Source organism: Chiloscyllium punctatum, chromosome 1 (assembly GCF_047496795.1).
Source record: "Chiloscyllium punctatum isolate Juve2018m chromosome 1, sChiPun1.3, whole genome shotgun sequence".
Taxonomy (NCBI): domain Eukaryota; kingdom Metazoa; phylum Chordata; class Chondrichthyes; order Orectolobiformes; family Hemiscylliidae; genus Chiloscyllium; species Chiloscyllium punctatum.
In genome coordinates this window covers 91,133,246-91,152,503 of record NC_092739.1, presented here as the reverse complement: position 1 = coordinate 91,152,503, position 19,258 = coordinate 91,133,246, and the positions used below count along the sequence as shown (strand labels likewise).

General features: G+C 40.2%; 1 protein-coding gene across 4 annotated transcripts in view; it reads left to right on the top strand.

The window, feature by feature from the left end:
• Positions 1-19,258, top strand: part of rnf180a (ring finger protein 180a) — a 146,810-nt gene that overhangs the window by 24,403 nt on the left and 103,149 nt on the right. For all 4 annotated transcript variants that reach the window (XM_072570886.1, XM_072570896.1, XM_072570872.1 and 1 more), the window contains one exon: positions 5,018-6,064. In XM_072570886.1, coding sequence (XP_072426987.1) covers positions 5,018-6,064 — 1,047 coding nt within the window. The remainder of the gene's footprint in view (positions 1-5,017; positions 6,065-19,258) is intronic.

Sequence of the window (19,258 nt, the reverse complement as noted above, 5' to 3'; positions counted from 1 at the left end):
CCAAATTTCCCAACTATGCCTCTCACGTTTAAGTCTAAATCATTACTATATATCACTCAGGACCCAATATTGAGCCTGGTAGAACATCAATGTTAGTCAAAGTGGGTGGGTTCCAGGTGTTGAGGAGTTAATTTTCCACATATTAATGATAACTGATAAAGTTAAAGATTATGACTTTTGGATCAGAAGCAGTGAATTGTGGCATGATTGTGAAAGACTTTCATTTTGGGTTTGTTAAGATCCAAACAAATAGTTATTACGAGAAATCTGACTTGATGGCTTTTTTTTTATTAGTTAGTTGAATTGGTGTTTAATCACTATGTTTTATTCATTTAGGCTGCAGGTTTTCTTTTAGAATGGAAAAAAAAATTGTAACACAAAGAAAAAGAAAAATGAAGCAAACCAAAGCTATCTAAATATGTAATTTAGTTAGAATGATCTCTCTCACACAGCAAAACAATGTTTCAGCTTGTTTCCCAACAGTCTCATGTCTAGAGAAAGTATTCTCCCTGTCCCAACTCTTTTGTGATCTACTTAATTACTCCTTCCAGATTCTAAACTATAAACTTTGTTTGAGACCTTTCTAAATCTGCTCGTATGAATGGCCTCTCAAATTTGAGACCATAAGCTTTCTTGGTCCTGTAGATTTCTAACCAGACTTGCACGATTTGAAAGTTTTGCAAACTACCTTTTTGCTGAAGTAACATATTCCTTGAACTGTCCTGAATCTTAATTGTAGGAGGGAAACAATACTGGCTTCTTAGTTCAACAGAGTTTTCTGAACAGAATTGAAAAACTTGCTTCTGATCTGAATAAAATGACCTTGCTCACTTTAGCTACTTATGAACTGAGAACAAAACTAATGTCATTCCACAAAAAAAATCACAGATGCTAAAAATCAAAAACAAAAACAGAAATTGCTGAGAAAACTCAGCAGGTCTGATAGTATTTGTGGAGAGAAAGCAGAGTTAACATTTCAGGTCAAGTAACCCTCCTTCAGAACTGACTGTAGCTTACTAAAAGTGGGGATGGCGTAATGGGTGGAGTAAACAGTAGATGTAGATGGACTCAGCAAGAGAGAGAGAGTGAACAACAGTTGGACAGAAATGGAATAGATAAAGATCAGCCTGGGTGAATCAATAGCTGTTAATTAGGACCATTATTGTCTGAAAATTAGATGGTTGTGGTAGCAGGGCCATGTCATGGCATGGCCTGGTGGGTGGAGGTTTGGGTAAGGACATGGAAGAAGGTGCTCAGGCCTTAAAATTATTGAACTCGATATTGAGTCCAGAAGGCTGCAGAGTTCTCAAGTGGAAAATGAGGTGGTTTTCTTCCAGCTTGGACTGGAGCACTACAACAAGCCTGAGACAGAGATGTTGCTCAGGGAACAAGGTGGTGTGTTGTAGTGGCAGGCATCTGGAAGCTCAGGGTCTTCTTTGCGGACAGAGCGTGGATGTTCTACAAAGCGGTCACCCAATCTACGCTTCATTTCCCCAATGTAGAGGAGACCACATTGTGAGCAGCGAATAGACTAGTTTGAATAAAGTGCTACTTCACCTGGAAGGTGTGTTTGGGGAGGGAGGGAGGGAGGAAGTAAATAGGCAGGAATTACACCTTCTGTAATTGCATGGGAATGTGCCATGGGGCTGTGGGAAGATGTTGGGAGTGAAGGAGAAATGTACCAAGGTATCCCAGAGGAAATGGTACCTATGGAAGGCTGGCAAAGAAGGGAAGGGGAATGTGTATCTGGTCGTATCATCCCCAGGAGATAGCAGAAATGGGAGTCGATGGTTTTGTAGTGGATATTGGTGACCAGACTATTCTCAGAAATGGAAACGTGGATGTTGAGGAAGGGATGGATGCAGTCAGAGATGGACCAGGTGAAGGTAAAGGCAAGTTGGAAATTGAAAGTGAAATTGATAAACCTTTCCAGTTCCAGAAACGAGAGGGAAGCAGCACTGATGATGTCATCGGTATTGTGGAGAGAGTGTTATCGGTGGTGTCCAGAGTAGGTTTGGCATATTCCATGTATCCCACAAAGAGACAGGTCTAACTAAGCTCTATGGCCTCGCTGCTGATCTGACAACAGTGGGAGGAGTTAAAGGAAGAGTTGTTCAAAGTGAGGACAAGCTCAGCCAGATGGAGGAGAGTGTTGATGGATGGAGATGGTCTGGATCTTTTTTTTCCCAGAAAGAAGCGGAGTGCCCTGAGACCATCATGTTGGGGGATGGACATGCAATCAAATTTGATTTGATTGATTTATTGTCACGTGTATCTAAGTAGTGAAAAGCTTTGTTTACAAGCAGTACAGGCAGATTAAAGTAAGCAAGGACATGCAGATCATAGGGCGAAAAAAACCTAGACAGAGGCATACAGGTTACATTGCACAGTGTGTGTGCTATGCAAGATCAGCATTACTTGAAGTTAGAGGGTCCATTTATCAGTCTAATCATGGCCGGGAAGAAGCTGTTCCTGAACCTGCTGATGCGTGAGTGCAAGGTTCTGTATCTTCTGCCTGACAGAAGAGGTTGTAGGAGATCATTACCGGAGTGCAGTGGGTCTTCGATGACGATGGAGGCCATGGATGAAAGGTTGGCTTCCAGGATGGTCTGGGCTGTGCCATTTCTGGGCAGAGTAGTTGCCATACCAGGCCACTGCAGAAGGTATAGCATCTGCCCATTTACCACCTCGCTTTGCAATATCTGAGGACCTAGACACGCCTTCCAGGGGAAGCAGCGCTTTACATGCACTTCACTCAATCTAGTCTATGTATTCACTGCTCACCATGTGGTCTCCTGTACAATGAGGAGATGAAATGCAGGTGGGGTGGCGTTTTGTCGGCAAAAATGACCCTATGCTTCCAGTTGCCTGCCACTTGAACACACCAGGGTGTTCCCTGGCCAACATCTCTGTCTCATGCTTGCTGCAGTGTTGCAGCAAAGCTGAGTGCATGCTGGAAGAACAGCATCTTGTTTTCCACTTGGGGGTCTTTGCAGCAATCTGGACTCAATGTCGAGTTCAAGAATTTTAGGGCTTGAGTATTTTTGCACATGTCCTTACCCCAACCCCATATACAATGTGCTGTTACAGTAACCATCCCATTGTCAGCTACCAATCGTTCTCTATTAGCAGTTATTGATTCTATCAGGATCATCTTTACCCATTCCTTTGTCTAACTATTGTTCTCTCTGTCTGGGCTTCACCTCTACCTGTCATTTAGTCCTCTCTCTCCCTCCACCCCATCTTCAGTATATATACCGGTCTTTTTCCCAGCTATAATCAGTTCTGAAGAAGGGTCACTGGATACATAGCGCTGCATTTTTTCCCCGCAGGTGGAACCCAGATCTTTTGAATTTCTGACATTTTGAACTCATTCACTAAAGATCTGTGAATGTTTTATGCGTACAATCTCCCAGACCCAAACATTGTACAGCTAATGTGGGAATTTTACTCCGCACGCCTCTGGAAACAAGGGTGTATTCTGCTATCACATTCGTGGAAGCTCTCCTTCCACTGAAATCAAACTGAATACAGGGGTGTGAAGGAGGTACATTTACAAGTTGCTGCATGAGACTAGGCTCTTGGGCATCAGATGCAATGCTGCTGACTAGCACATTGGAGGAAGAGTTCCATAGTGTCTTCCTTATAATGCTCCCATTCCTTGTCACTTAATTTCTGTGGTTCAAGGAGAATTATTTCTAGAATTAAAAATAAAATCTTGGGTTCCTTCCACTCCATTTCAGAATTACTTTTCATTTAATGCAGAATTTTGTTTTCCTGGAGCAGAGTGCTCCACCTTACTGGTGCGATTCTCTGCTGGTAAGTTCCCTGCCTAAGTCATCAGCCAAGGTAGGATTACTACTGCAGATTTTTGTGTCTCTTCCAGTGCAAATATAATTCAAAACTGTTGTTGTTATTATTGTTTGTATTAAAAGTGTTTATGTTTGCTCTTGAAATGTTTTCTGTATTTAAAAGGAATTCTTTATCATATTGTGGCACATTATTTATATTACATGATACAATCAGATGTAATTTTTGCATTCGCCTTGTATTCATTCTCCTTCCATAGCCGAATGACACAAATACATTAATGACAAGTGATGAATTTTAATTATTTTTCAAAAGTCATTCACAGACCACAGATTTTTGAATTGTTTTACGTGAGCAATACCGAGAGCTGCTTTTCCATTTGTATGATTATTCAGCGCATTCATAGGGCTATTTAATTCCATAAAAATTGACTTTTTTTGAGTATCTCTTTGCAAAATCTAGATTATGGTTGAGAACACAAACTTTTACAGTAAAAGTTCTATTTAGGGTGAGAAACGATGTAAATTGGAATTTACAAGACACACTGTGATAAATATCTACTCACTGTGATAAGGATGTAATTTGTACCATCTTCAAATAAATCATTTTCCATACATTTTAGGCCTAAAGAAACATAACAAACAGTGTTGATCTTGACCAATTCATAATTATTTTCAAGAATATTTAATGCTTTTCAGAGGATTCTGAAATAGCGATGAAGCCATACAACAATTTAATTTGTATTTGTTTTAATGCTTTGTAGGTTAGTGGTTTACCTTTGAGATTTTGTTGAACTATATGCTGTACTCCTACAGTCTGGTCTCAGTTGCACATACATGGCTATTGCTTTGTGTTCATTAAAGCCACTTATATTCTTCGTAGTTGAAGATGGCGTCTTATAGTTTTTTGAAATTTGACATGAAATAGTGTGGAATTTTCAAGCTTTGCTGAAAAATACTAATATCAATGGCAACATATATTTCTAAAGTCCGCTGCTACATTTTACATTGTTAAAAAAAAACACAATTTGCTACGTCAGGTGTCTCAGTCTCACTGTTGTGTTGGTTTTTCTGTGTTGTACTAGACTCCACACTACACACAGAAAAGAAAAGCTGACCTTGTGAATTGTATAAAAGAGTTTATGTGGCCTGTTTCCCACTTTTTTTTTGTTACAATGACCAGATTGTTTTCTATTTCTTTTCCATAGTCATGGTGGACAATTGGGAAACTGAACTGCCTACATTGTGGGGCCCGCCTAGGGGATTTTAACTTTGTCAGCAAAGCAAAATGCCCTTGTGGGCAGGCAGTGACTGTACATATTTGTAAGAGTCGTACTGACTATGAAACACCACATTTAATCAGAACCATTGAGTCGGCAAAGGTGAAATCTCTCCCGAAACTACGACGCATTTACAAGTTAGAAACTGTGGGAAATGTGGAGCATGGAACAGAAAACATCACGTCCAACAAAGTGTTTAAAGATTTTTTACACTGTTCGAGAAAAATGGATCGTGAAAGAATAACTGAAGCACTTTGCCTGGAGGCAAGATCACACAACCGAGAAATGGTAGAAGTTGACAGCAATGAATTTAACTTCAAAGAAGCTTATCCACAGCCAGGCTCTTCTGCTTCACAGCCTCTGAGAGCCAGATGTGCATTGATTGGTTTTCATAAAAAGTCTCTCAGTCTGGATTTTAGCAGCACAAACTCAAAGGATGAATCTGTTAGTTTTTCTAGCATGCATGGATTGTGCCCACGATCAGCCTCCTGCGGAGTTATAATGTATCATCTAGGTGAGATTACTGGTCCTAGACAGTGTCCGTTGATCGAAGATGTTAACCTGCAACAGCCTGCATCTGCAGAGTCCAGCAGTTCTGCATTTCAGAGTCAGTACAGTCGAGAGTCTGATTTTATGGCATGTCCTCAATCATTCACTACCAGTCCTGTAGAAGCACAAGAAAGTTTGGATCCTGGACCATCTGTGCCAAGACATTGCAGGAGCAAATTTACCAATGCTACTTTTAGAGGTTGGTCGTCTGATTCGAGTACTGAAGCAAGAAGCATTGAGGAGTGGGAGGAAGGGCACGATGGAAGCACAAGCAATCCTTGCAATGAATCACCTCCATACGTTCCCGTATTCTCTACTCTAAGTGGAAAAGCACTGAATAAAAGACAAAGAAATAAACTTAAAAGTTTGAAAAGGAAACAACGGAGACGAGAGCGGTGGCAGAGCAAGTTGAAGGAACAGAAACAGGTGAGTGCTTGAAAGCCAGATCCATCTGACATTCATACTAATGCCATCTATTACACTGTGAAAATCAACAAATTTAATATTTGAAGAAAATAATCAGCAACATAGTTTCCATTTGGCTTCTGAAGGGAATTAAAATTATTCCTGGAAGGCAAAAATTACTTTTTGACAATGATAATTTAAATTCACATATGAAAAAGCAGCCACTGCAGAACAGTTTTGTACTATATTTAGTATTCAGTTTTTAAAGTAGCATTGTAAAATTGTTTTCTAATTTTTGTGCCAAGTATTAATAGGGTATACTGGAGGCTATGCAGTACATAAGTATGCAAATTCCAGTTGGTTGCAGCTAGAAAACTGGTGTTATTTTGGAAGCACAGCGAGAGGAATGTCAAGGAAGTGTTGTGGAAGCGTGTCTTCAGACATTCCTGAAGTGAGGACTGCAGATGCTGAGAGTCAGAGTCAGTAAAATGTGGAGCCCACAGACTGCCCGAAATATTGACTCTCCTGCTCCTCTGCTGACCAGCTGTGCTTTTCCTAGCTCCACACTTTATTGATTCAGAATTCCTGGACAATTCCAGGAATTTCAAGCAGTCCTTTCTTCTTAGAGTGAAATCTGGGTCTGCAAAAGGCAGACTAGGTCCTAGTGTGCACCTCCAAGCACTAGAAGTAAACAGGAAAACTGAGGCTTGAACCATTTTATAATAGAAACCTGTAGTAAAAGTAGGCATTTTTATGCAGTGGATTTAAAAGTGAGCTCTGTTTTCCTTTTCTTTGGTATTTGTGGTGGGACTTTATTACAGGATTTAAAAGCTACAATGTGTATTGGAAATAACAGTTAATTAGGAATAGTAGGGTTTTGGAACAATGGTGAGGAAGAAACTGCAAAGTGAAGTGTGTGAGATTAAGGGAGCTTAGTTCTAATGGTATTAGATTAGATTACTTACAGTGTGGAAACAGGCCCTTCGTCCCAACAAGTCCACACCGACCCGCCGAAGCGCAACCCACCCATACCCCTACATTTACCCCTTACCTAACACTAGGGGAAATTTAGTATGGCCAGTTCATCTGACCTGCACATCTTTGGACTGTGGGAGGAAACCGGAGCACCCGGAGGAAACCCATGCAGTCACGGGGAGAACGTGCAAACTTCACACAGTCAGTCGCCTGAGGCGGGAATTGAACCCGGGTCTCTGGCGCTGTGAGGCAGCAGTGCCGCCCACTTTATTGATTTATTGTATACAATTTACAGCTGTTATAATTTTATGTGGTAAAACTTGTTGGTGAAATATGTTTGATGTGTTCTTGAACTCTCATATTTCACATAATGTATATTGAAACCTCAGTCTGAAAGTTTAGTAGCAAGAGCTAGTTTGTACTGGATGCTGCTGAACCTTTTTGGTTGATGTAGCTGTATCAGGTGACTACTTCCAATTTAAACAATGCATGGAAGAGTCAGTGAAGCACTTAGCACAAGATGTCTATAATCTTTTCTTGTAGCCATGATATCAGCAGGACTGGTCAAATGAAGCTTGCAGTCAGAGGTGACCCCATGAATGTTAATGGTGGGGTGAGGTGGAGATGTGGTTGTTGTGACCCATTGGAAGTCAGGAGAACATGTTTAGATTTTCTGTATTTGACAGTGGTGTTATTGTCAGACGCACAGCGCAATCTTTTACTCCAGATGCTTTTATGATGAATTGCTGAAATTATTTCATCTTTTTTATAATAAAGTTAATGCAATTGTAAAGTTTTTAGGAATTTTCTTTAGGCTAGCTTACATTGCCTTTTTATCACTTCTATTTGTCAGTGTTTCTGAATCTTTTCATCTGGTATGGCATAGCAGCATCCTTTCTTTAGTCAAGACTGTGCTGTTTAAAATTCATTTTCTGATTTGGCAAAGTGAAACTTCCATGTAAGTAATTGTAAGAAATATTTATTTAATCTGATTTAATCAGCAGTGACAAGTTAAACTTCTCACAGCTTCGCTGATCACATGAAGCACAAGTTACACAATGGGCAAGTGTCTCAACGCATTCATTTTAACAGCGAATGGTGAAGTTAGTTATTAATATGAATGCTTCATTGTGTTACTACACCTTCAATTTCAGTTACAGATTTTTGTCAGATTTGATTCCCATATTGTAGTGATAGTAAGGTCTCCAAAGTACTTGAATTGCAGTTGGAGGGTTTGGACTGAAATAAGGTCCTGAGCATAATGAATATTCTTTTAAAGGAAATAACTAATAAGCTTAATCTAAACAGATGTCATGCAATGGATCTTGTACCTATCGTATGCTCCTCCTCCTCCACTATATGAGAAGTCATGGCCATTTCCAGTGTCCTTGTTGACCCCGTATGCAGGATGTGTGTCCAGCTGCAGCTACTGGCTAACTATGATTCAGAGATGGACTCGTTTGGGAACATCCATGATGCTGAGATTGGATATGCTGTCCACAACAATGAGGTGGTCATGCCACAGTTTGGGACTGAGCTGGCAGAAAGGGACTGGGTGACCACCAAGCACAGTAGAGGAAGGCAGTTAGTTCAGGAGTCCACTTTGACCCTTCCTCACACCCATTATCACTACCACCAATAAATGTACCACACTGGACACTTTTGAGGGAGATGTCTTCTCAGGGAATATCAGCGAAGGCCAAGTCCATGGCACACTGGGTGGCTCTGGTGTACAAGAGTGGAGGAAAAAGAGTGGCAGGTCTATAGTGAGAGAGATTTCAATAGTAATTGGAGCAGAAAGGTGTTTCTGTGGGCATAAAAGAAACTCCAGGATGGTATGTGGCTCCCTGGTGAAGAAAATCTGCAGCTGAATAGAGACAATCAGAAACTCGGAGGGTAAACAACCTGTGGTCATGATACATATCAGAACCAAAGACATATGTTTTTTAAAAAAAAGGATGAGATCCTACAAGAAGAATATTGAGACTTTGGAATTAAATGAAAAAAAAAGGACCTCCGAAGTTTGTAATCTCAGGATTGCTACCAGAGCCAAGTGCTAGTGGGAATGAACATAACCAGCTATATAACAGATAAATGTGTGGCTAACAGATAACTATGTGGCTAGAGGAACTGTGTAGGGGAAGAGGATTCAATAACTAGAGAAACTGATCACATTCTGTCCCTTTCACACCTTAATTGACACCACTTTTATATCCCTGTCTTTCTCCTCTAAGAACTATTCCTTTGTCTTTTGTGTTGGGTCTCTCTACCACCTACCCTCTTCTGCCTCTGTCAGAAATATTAAAAAAGAAGTTATTTTCCAACACCTTTCAGCTCTGAACAAGAGTCATACCAGACTCAAAATGTTGACTCCATTTCTCTCTCAACAGATGCTGTCAGACCTAGTGAGTTTCTCCAACATTCTGTGTTTATTATTAAAAATATTGAGAATTATTTCTAGTTGTATTAATGTACTGTAGTTATTCTCCTAGTAAATTTAAAAAATACTTTGAAATTTTTTTAATAATGTGAATGCAGCTATTCGTGTGCTCAGATAAACCAACAATTTATTTTTATCAACTCCATGAATGCTTACAAATAGAACTCCCAGAGGTGGTTAGTTTACCTTGGGAGCCTGGGTAGTTTTTTGGGCAGGACCCATGTTTTCTAACTTTAAAGAGTAGCACAATAGATTGTAGAAACTTAAATGTAACGAGTGTAATTTGTGCTTTAACTTCTGCGATTTTTTTGTATGAGTTATGATTTGAGACAGAAAAATATTATGATTGAGGGGAAATGCTACCCCAAATATCAGTGGGGGTGGAGAAAGAGCTGAATTCTTCTTCCATAACTTTTTCTCATATTAAGAAATCTACAGTTAGTCCAGAGTCACAGAGTTAGAGAAGATTGGCCAGTTTCTGATTGCTGTAAAGTGTACTAAACGGCACACACATTGGCAGTGGATAGGATAAGATTGAGGCTTGTAGTTGAGTCTGCCACTTTTCTCAAGCTTGTGTATCTAGAATGCCCAATACTTGTTGACCTATATCTTTAGAAGCAAATGGGAAAATGACAAATAAAGGAATGTTTAAAAAAAAAGTGCTGGGAGCACAATTAATCCTGATTTTAAATGGCCTTGTAAAAATCTATATAATAGAGTTCGTATTGTAGAGTGAAACTTAAGAACTGTAAGTTGAAGTTTGCCAAACTTGTAATGTGTATTGCTAAAATATGTAAAAGCCTGTCCCACATGAAGGTATTCTTTAAATATGTGATAAATTTAAGAAAGTGAGGCTTTAATTGTATGTTGATCCCTGCAGTGTTATATACCATTTTTGTACCATGCTCTGAAAAGCTGCAGAAATACAACTTTTTATTAAGAAACAACATGCTGTGAGCCTTCCTATGCACACCATTTGATTATATAGTCTGGAACTTATAATACCTATAAATATGACGGTAGCAGCCAAGCTAACGTGGAATGCTGTAAGAAAAGATTAAGTCGGAGGAATCTTTGAATAAAAAGTCATACTTTTGTCTCGGCATTGTACCCAGACAACATGAAAGAGTTTGCAGGCTCAAATTTTGTCTTTAGACCCTTTTCATAACGTAAAATATGTGCCTTTGTGTGTAAACAGTATGATCCTGCAGAATAAAATAAGTATGAGTAATTTAGTTTTTGTTTTGGTGCTCTGAAACTTGTATGGATACCATAGAGGAAGGGTCACTTGGCCCAAAACATTAACTCTGCTTTCTCTTGTGACAATGCTGCTCTATTAATAAGCTTACGTTGTCCTTGGTTTCTTTTCCAGAAGGGTCAGAAAGGCAGAGGTTCTGATACGTCTTAGGGTTTATCTACTTGAAGAAGTTTTTAAGTGTTGTACAATGTAAGGGGAATAGCCAGTTCTCCCAGTCTAGGGTTTGATTTGAATTGGTTTTAGCGAGCTGTTTGGTTTGCAGCTGCTGGTCAAGTTTAAGCGGAGACCCAAAGAAGCAGTTCCACGCTGATCATCTCTCCCCTCCGAGCCTGTGTTTGATTTTAACTTTTTTGCCAAGGAGTTGTTTATGGGGATGTTGCAAGTACTTGGAACAGTATCATTAAGTTGCGTTTCCGCGTGATTGGGTATTCAGATAAGTTATGGCATTCTATATTCTGTTCTTTTTTGTTCACCTGGAACAAAATTGTGTTTTGTTTAAAACTGAATGGTTGAGCCAGCTACATCCCTCCTGCAATATCCACTTTAGACCTGCTTAAAACAACTTGCAAAGTTAGGGTCTGGGCTACCGGCTTGAAATGTTTTGAGGGGTTCTCGCTTGGTCCGTAATACACTCCAGACCTGCAGAGTTGCTCCAGCCATTTTTGTTTTTGTTATTGATTTCCAGCACTTGCAACTCTTTGAATACAATATGCAAAAAAACCCACTGTGACTAATGCACTATGTATCCTGAAGGCTTAATACAGGCAAGTTCCTACTCAAAAGCTCTTAAATCACGTTGGGCAATCTGAAGCCAGTATATTTGTCCTGAGGTGTGGTGCCCAAAATTGAAAACACAATTTTAATTTGAACTACAATGCTGTATAATTGAAGGATTACTTACACTCGTTGCTCCATTTTGTATTACAACTGCTTTGAGATTATGGCTAGCATTCCATTAAAATGTTTGTTTTTTTTGTTTTTGTCTATTAGCTTTAATGATAGTGTACTTGTACTGCTGAATCTCCTTGCTTCTTTACATCTCCTAGTTTTTATCATTTAAAAAATAACCCAATTCATCTCTTCAAAGACAATGACCTTGAACTTGTCCAAATCGAGCTTCATTTTCCTTAACTTTGGTTATGGAAATCCCATGCAAGGACTGCAGAAAACACTACATCGGACAAACAGGAATACAGTTAACGATCCGTATACACGAATACCAACTAGCCACGAAACGACACGACCAGCTATCCTTAGTAGCCCCACACACAGACGACAAGCAACATGAATTCGACTGGGGTCATATTCAGATGACATGAATTCAAAGTTTGGTAGATTTGTAGCTCGGGTGCTCGTTGTTGTGGTTCTGTTCGTCGAGCTGGGAATTTGTCTTGCAAACGTTTTGTCCCCTGTCTAGGTGACATCCTCAGTGCTTGGGAGCCTCCTGTGAAGCGCTTCTGTGCTGTTTCCTCCGGCATTTATAGTGGCCTGTCTCTGCCACTTCCGGTTGTCAGTTCGAGCTGTCCGCTGTAGTGGCCGGTATATTGGGTCCAGGTCGATGTGTTTGTTGATGGAGTCTGTGGATGAGTGCCATGCCTCTAGGAATTCCCTGGCTGTTCTCTGTTTGGCTTGCCCTATAATGGTAGTGTTGTCCCAGTCGAATTCATGTTGCTTGTCGTCTGTGTGTGTGGCTACTAAGGATAGCTGGTCGTGTCGTTTCGTGGCTAGTTGGTGTTCGTGTATACGGATCGTTAACTGTCTTCCTGTTTGTCCGATGTAGTGTTTTGTGCAGTCCTTGCATGGGATTTTGTACCTACATTAGTTTTGCTCATGTTGGATATCAGGTCCTTTGTTCTGGTGAGTTGTTGTCTGAGCGTGGCTGTTGGTTTGTGTGCTGTTATGAGTCCTAGTGGTCACAGTAGTCTGGTTGTCAGTTCGGAAATGCTATTGATGTATGGTAGTGTGGCTAGTCCTTTGGGTTGCGGCATATCCTAAGGTTCCGTTGTCTCTCCCTTAGGCATCTGTTGATGAAATTGCGAGGGTATCCGTTTTTGGCAAATACTTTGTATCGGTGTTCCTCTTCCTCTTTTTGCAGTTCTGGTGTGCTGCAGTGTGTTGTGGCCCTTTTGAATAATGTCCTGATGCAACTTTGTTTGTGTGTGTTGGGGTGGTTGCTTTCATAGTTTAGGACTTGGTCTGTGTGTGTGGCTTTCCTGTAAACCTTTGTGGTGAATTCTCCGTTCGGTGTTCTCTGTACCATCACGTCTAGGAATTGGAGTTGGTTGTCCTTTTCTTCCTCTCTAGTGAATCGGATTCCTGTGAGTGTGGCGTTGATGATCTGGTGTGTGTTCTCTATTTCTGTGTTTTTAATTATTACAAAGGTGTCATCCACGTATCTGACATCACTGACTGGCTAGCATTTATTACCCATCCCTAGTTGCCCTTGAGAAAGTGGTGGTGAGCTGCCTTCTTAAACCGCCACAGCCCATGAGCTATAGGTCGACCCAGTATACCCTTCGGGAGGGAATTTCAGGATTTTGACCAGTGACAGTGAAGAAATGATGATATATTTGCAAGCCAGGATGGTGAGTGGCTTGGAAGGGAACTTCAGATGCTGGTGTTCACATGTTTGTACTGCCCTTGTGTTTCTAGATTAAAGTGTCATGGATTTGGAAGGTGCTGTCTCAGGATCTTTGGTGAATTTCTGCAGCACGTCTTGTAGGTAGCACCCACTGCTGCCACTGAGCATCAGTAGTGGATGGAGAAGATGGTAATGAATGAGGTGCCAATCAAGCAGCCTACTTTGTCCTGGATAATGTCACAACTGTTGATTGTTTGTGACCCCTCAAGGCAAGGGGGGAGTGTTCCGTCACACTCCTGACTTGTGCCTTGTAGATATTTGGTGGACAGGCTTTGGGGAGTCAGGAGGTGAGTTACCCGCCCCACTATTCCTAGCCTCTGACCTGCTCTTGTAGCCACTCTGTTTATGTGGCGAGGCCAGTGAGTTTCTGATCAATGGTAACCCCCAGGGTCTTGATAGTTGGGGATTCAGTGATGGAACACCATTGAATGTCAAGGGGCAGGGATTAGATTGTTGCTTATTGGACATTTGTGTGGAATGAATGCTATTTGTCAGCCCAAGCCTGGATATTGTCCAAATCTTGATGCATTTGAATATTGTCTGCATCAGTGTCTGAGGAGTTGTGAATGGTGCTGAACATTATGCAATCGTTGCCGAACATCCCCACTTTTTGACCTTATGATGGAGGGAAGGTATTGATGAAGCAGCTGAAGATGGTTGGGCCTAGCACACTACCCTGAGGAAGTCCTGCAGAGATTTAAAGATGTGTGCATCCAAGAAACAACATTGCTTTGTAAATATCATGACATTTCACATGCAAGACGAGGCTAACAAAGCCTCCTAAATAACCTGTTTTTGAGGTGTGGTTCAGGACAGCGGTCAAAATATATCAACAGGAGAAAGAGAACATTACTATCATTGGGCATGTATCCTGTAGACCCCAAAATCACTGGCCTCAGAATGTCAAGCTGACATTTTTGTCTCCCTACACCTTGGCCAATCTCCAGGCTTAGAACTGGGCTTGAATGGAACCTGAAAACCACTGCTGATATCACTTGATTTCTTGGATTAGCAAGGTCATCAGTAAGAAGCAGGATTATTACCCAGCTGTTCAAGAGGCCAGGGTCAAGATGAAAAAGGCATGTTGACAGAAGTCATAGTTGCCAACTGTTTCTACAACACTGGGATCAAGCAGACACATTGTGCATCAGATGTCAAAAAGAAGGGGACCAGGTTGAGGCTATTTAACCCTTTGAAGCTCTTTTTGTTTGCATGTGGGAAACTGGCATAGAACTATCAGCTGAGCAACCGTAGAAACTTATGCAGATATGGCATTACACAACAGAACTGACAGGTAAGATAGTCATGGATTCTTCAACCAAGGAGCCTGAGGAGGCCAAAGACCCTGAAGAATCTGACAAACACCTGGTTGCCTACTTGTTTCACTAGCCAAAGCTACATACTCTGGGATTTCACCAGACATTTTTGACTGGGTTGATGATGCAATGAATTTTAGTACTTGTTTGAATCCCGCACATTAAAAAGTTACTGAGCTTCTCTGGAGTTAAAATCTGATGATTTTACTGTGATTCGTAAGGTTAGGACAAGGTGCCAAATGAATAAATAATGATATTTTTCACATTGCTTAGTTGTGTTTTTATTTGGCGATTTTCAGACAGTGAATTTGCAGGAAAATTATGTTACATAGGTGCCTCTTTAACAATTTCTAAGCTTTATTTAATACAAATTGTCAGAATCATCAGAGGGGTTTGACTCATCAGAATTTTGCTGTTCTTTTGTAACTTCCCAGCCCCAGCTCCAAACTGTAGTGTCTTCTTCAAACCTGAATATGCAGCGCTCTATTTCCTCATTTAAGTCATCAATAAATAAGGTGAGTAGTGGACTTCTGGGAACAGAATGTGGCCTAAGATTTACGATTTTTAGGGAATGGGAAAAATGTTGTGGGATGGGAGTTGGGTGTATTCTGGGTTATATCCACACAAAAAATGTTGAGTTTTAATACTGGTGCACTTTCTGATATTTTAGAGGATATGAGATTTAGCATTTAAAAGCAATTGTTTGTTTGGGAATAGACATTAAAGTAAAAGTAATTGTATGACAAGTTGGAGGTTACTCTTTACTTTTGCAGTATCAGAAAGTTGTATTCAAGTTCACTTGAACCACTGTGACTATTTAAGAACTGAATAGAGCTATTTTTACCATTATGATTGAAAACTCAGATGGGTGTCAAGTTCATACTTAGCCCTAATCAGCACTTGATATCTGCTTTTTTGTCATTAAAAATTCCTTTGCATTTAGTTGAAGAAAAGCTTCATCAAAACTACAGTTTCAATGTTGGTCACACCTAAAATAGTAAATTAGAAAAGCCTACCTTTAGGTTCCTTAAATTAAACAATGACCCGATATCTGTGCCTGTCAGTTTTGGCTTGAAATGATCAACGGGGTTATGTAAAAAGAGCTTCAAACACAAAACGTTTGCAACATAAAGCTGATGCTATTTCCCTTGCTGAAACCTTTTAGTTCATCCTCATTTACACCTTCCCCAATAAAGGATGTTCTAAATTTCTTTTAATGAATCATGCTTTTAGAAAAGAAGTTGGTTGCTATTCCTGATAATGTATCCTCTTCTTATCGGAAACAAAGTATGTCACTGCATTGTTGGAACTGTTAGTGGCAAAAACTTGCCAGACAAAATAGATATGTGCTATTTTGTAATAAACAGTTTTTTTAATCATATGTGTAATTTGCTCTGCCATCTTCGTAGTTTCAAAGCATCGTTGAATTTATTCCTGCACATTGTCTTGGGAACTAGATGCTGTCTCCACATGAAATCATCTTTACAATTTTTGTGTTAAATTTTGAATTTGCATGAGCACAGTGCAGAGTAGTCTAGCACACTGACACTAAAGTAGGTGAGCATCCCACTATCAAAGGACATTCAAATGTGAGCTCTGGACCTATTTCAAAATTTGAGCAAGATTCTTCGAGGATTTAACAGGGAAGTCACAGGTTGCTTCCTGTGAGAGTGTCCAGGGCCAGAGGGTATAATCTTAGAATCTGGGTTTATACATTTAAGATGGACACAAGGAGGAATTTCTTTTGTTAGAAGGTTGTGAAATCTGGAATTCTTTACAACAGAGAGCCGTTGAAGCTGGGTCACTGGGTCAAGGCTGAGATCGATTTTGATCAGTAAGGGCATCAACTGTTATGGGGAAAAGGCATGAATGTGGAATGAGGATTACCAGGTCAGCCATGATCTCATTGAATGGTGAAGTGGACTTAATGGGCTGAATGGCCCAGTTTTGACACTCTAGTGCAGTACTAAGGGAGTGCTGCAAGATGGATGTGAAAGATTCTGTGGCATGACTTTAAGTAGAGCAAAGAGTAATCCTGCTGCATACATAACCCTTATTCATTTTTTATAGTGATAGGAATTATCTGCTGGTCATTATTTGTGGGATCCTGCTGGGGACGTATATAATACTATGTCTTCAAACATATTTAATTGTAAACTTTATTGACCTGTACTTGGTGAGCTGATTGGCTTTCTTTTGTATGTGAAGGACTCATAACTCTATCGTATGTTATCTATAGTGATTTCATGTGGTCCTAGAGCATGTTTTTCCCTTAGTGGTGTGAAGTATTGTGTGATGTGTTCTCTTTCCCAACGAAGCCTTTACGATACTCCCTTTGAATCACAGTTGCTGCAGTTTCAAAAATGGAGACCTACAGACAAAAAAAAAGATCTAAACTGTCAGATAATATGGGTGCAAATGCACCAAATAACAAGATGCACGGAAATGAATTTTAAGTAATTCACATTGTATTAGCTAAACGTTTTCAAACTAAGCATTGTGTATGTTGAAGCAAGCAATGGGCTTTACCTACCAGCAGAGGGCGCTGGATTTCATTTGAGCATGCAGTATAATAATTGTAAGCGACTGTTTATTTAAGGAGGTGTACTTTTAAAAATCTGACTCTGAAAATTAAGTATGTTGGGAATGTTAACTTATTTCCCCCTTTTACCATCTGTTTGGTTTATTTGATACTTTTATCAATTTATTTGAGATTTTCTATTTTATTATTTTGCATTGGTTTAGTTTCTTCCTTTCTCACGTTAGACAATTCGTTTTACTTTTAAAAGTGTTAAAATTTTAATTCTTGCAACAATAAGATCTAGTCAACAAACTCTTTTGACTTCCTGTCGAGTATAATCCGATGTTACAGATGTATCTTTTTTGAGCTTTAAAGAGAATTTAGTTAGTCACGGTTTTCCAGAGATTCAGATTCCATAGTTTTGGCAGTGACAATAGCAGGGTTGCCATGGTTAATTGTAGTTATAGAGGTTAAAATGTTTGTTTAATCATGTAGCTGGAGCTGGGACAAATGGAGCAAAAATGAATAGATCGTAAACATTGTGGCCTTCACTGACCTCTCTATCTAAATTCCTGCTGTGCATGTTCAGTTTCCAGTAGGGTTCCACCTGGTACTGTGTTGGGGCCCCTTGTTAATGATTTGAACTGAAATGTAGATATTATGGTTTGTGAATGAATGAAAGTTGTTAGGATGGTGAGGAGGATAGCTATAAATTGCAGGAGGATATGCATGGATTGGTCACCTGAACAGAGCAATGAAAGATAGAATTCAAACCAGTACAGTGTGAAGTAGTGCACTGGGACCAACTAGGCAAGGGGTAGGTGTTTGTTATTGAAGAACGGAGGTACCTCAATGTATAAATCTTAAAGGTAGCGGGGCAGGTGGATAAGATGGTTAAGAAGGTAAATCATTACTTGCCTACATTAGCCAAAGCAAAGAATGCAAAGTCAAGGAGGTTAGACTGCAAAGTAAATATATAGAACTGCTGATTAGGCCACAACCAGAGTATCATATGTGGTTCTGGCTACCATATTATAGGAAAGATGTGATTCCACTGGAGAGTGTGCAGAGGAGATTTACCCCCCAGGACGTAGCCTTAGGCTGGAGAGTCTGAGTTATGTGGAAAGATTGGATAGCCTGGGATTGTTTTCTTTGGAGCTGTGAAGGTTAAGAGGGGATCTGATAGAGGTCTAGAAAATAATGAGGGTGTGGATTGGGAAGACAGAAGTAGAAGTGTCAATTATCAGGAGGGAAAGATTTAAGGTAAGGGCTGGAAGGCTAAAAGGAGTACAAAGAACAAAGAAAATTTACAGCCTAGGAACAGGCCCTTCGGCCCTCCAAGCCTGAGCCGATCCAAATGTACTGTCTAAATAAGTGTTGAGTGGAAGCTTTTTGGTGGGAGTCTGGATCTCATTGACTGAAATGGGGATTGAGTCAGAAACCCTTGTAAAATTTGAACAGTTTTTAAATATTGACTTGCATTGCCATAGCCTCCAGGGCAATGGACCAAAAGCTGAAAAATGGGATTTGTGTAGTCAGATCTTTACTGACCGGCATGGGCACAAAGGTTTTGTGGCTTCTTTCTGTGCTGTAAATGTCAATGAGTCTGAATGTAAAAATTTGTAAAATCATTCGATTAAGCACTGGATTTATGCCATCAACAATTTTATGCAGCCAGAAATGATCTGGATTAAAGTAAGGCTTTCTTGAGTCCATACAAGCCATAGTGGAATTGCAGTCACAAAAGGCAAGAGATTTTGGGAAAATGGCAGTGTAGTATTGATGTTACTGAGTTAATAATCCAGCTAGTGTTGTAGGGTAATGGGCTCAAATCCCACCATGGTGGTAGCAGTTAAATTTGAGACGGTATATTGATTCAATGTTTAGCACCGCTACCTCAGAGCAACAGGGACCCAAGTTCAATTCCACACTCGGGTGGCTGTCTGTCTGGAGTTTTCATGCTCTCCCTGTGTCTGTGTGAATTTCCTTTGGGTGCTTCAGTTTCCTCTCACAGCCCAAATGATGTGCAGGTTAGGTGGATTGGCCATGTTAAATTGCGCATAG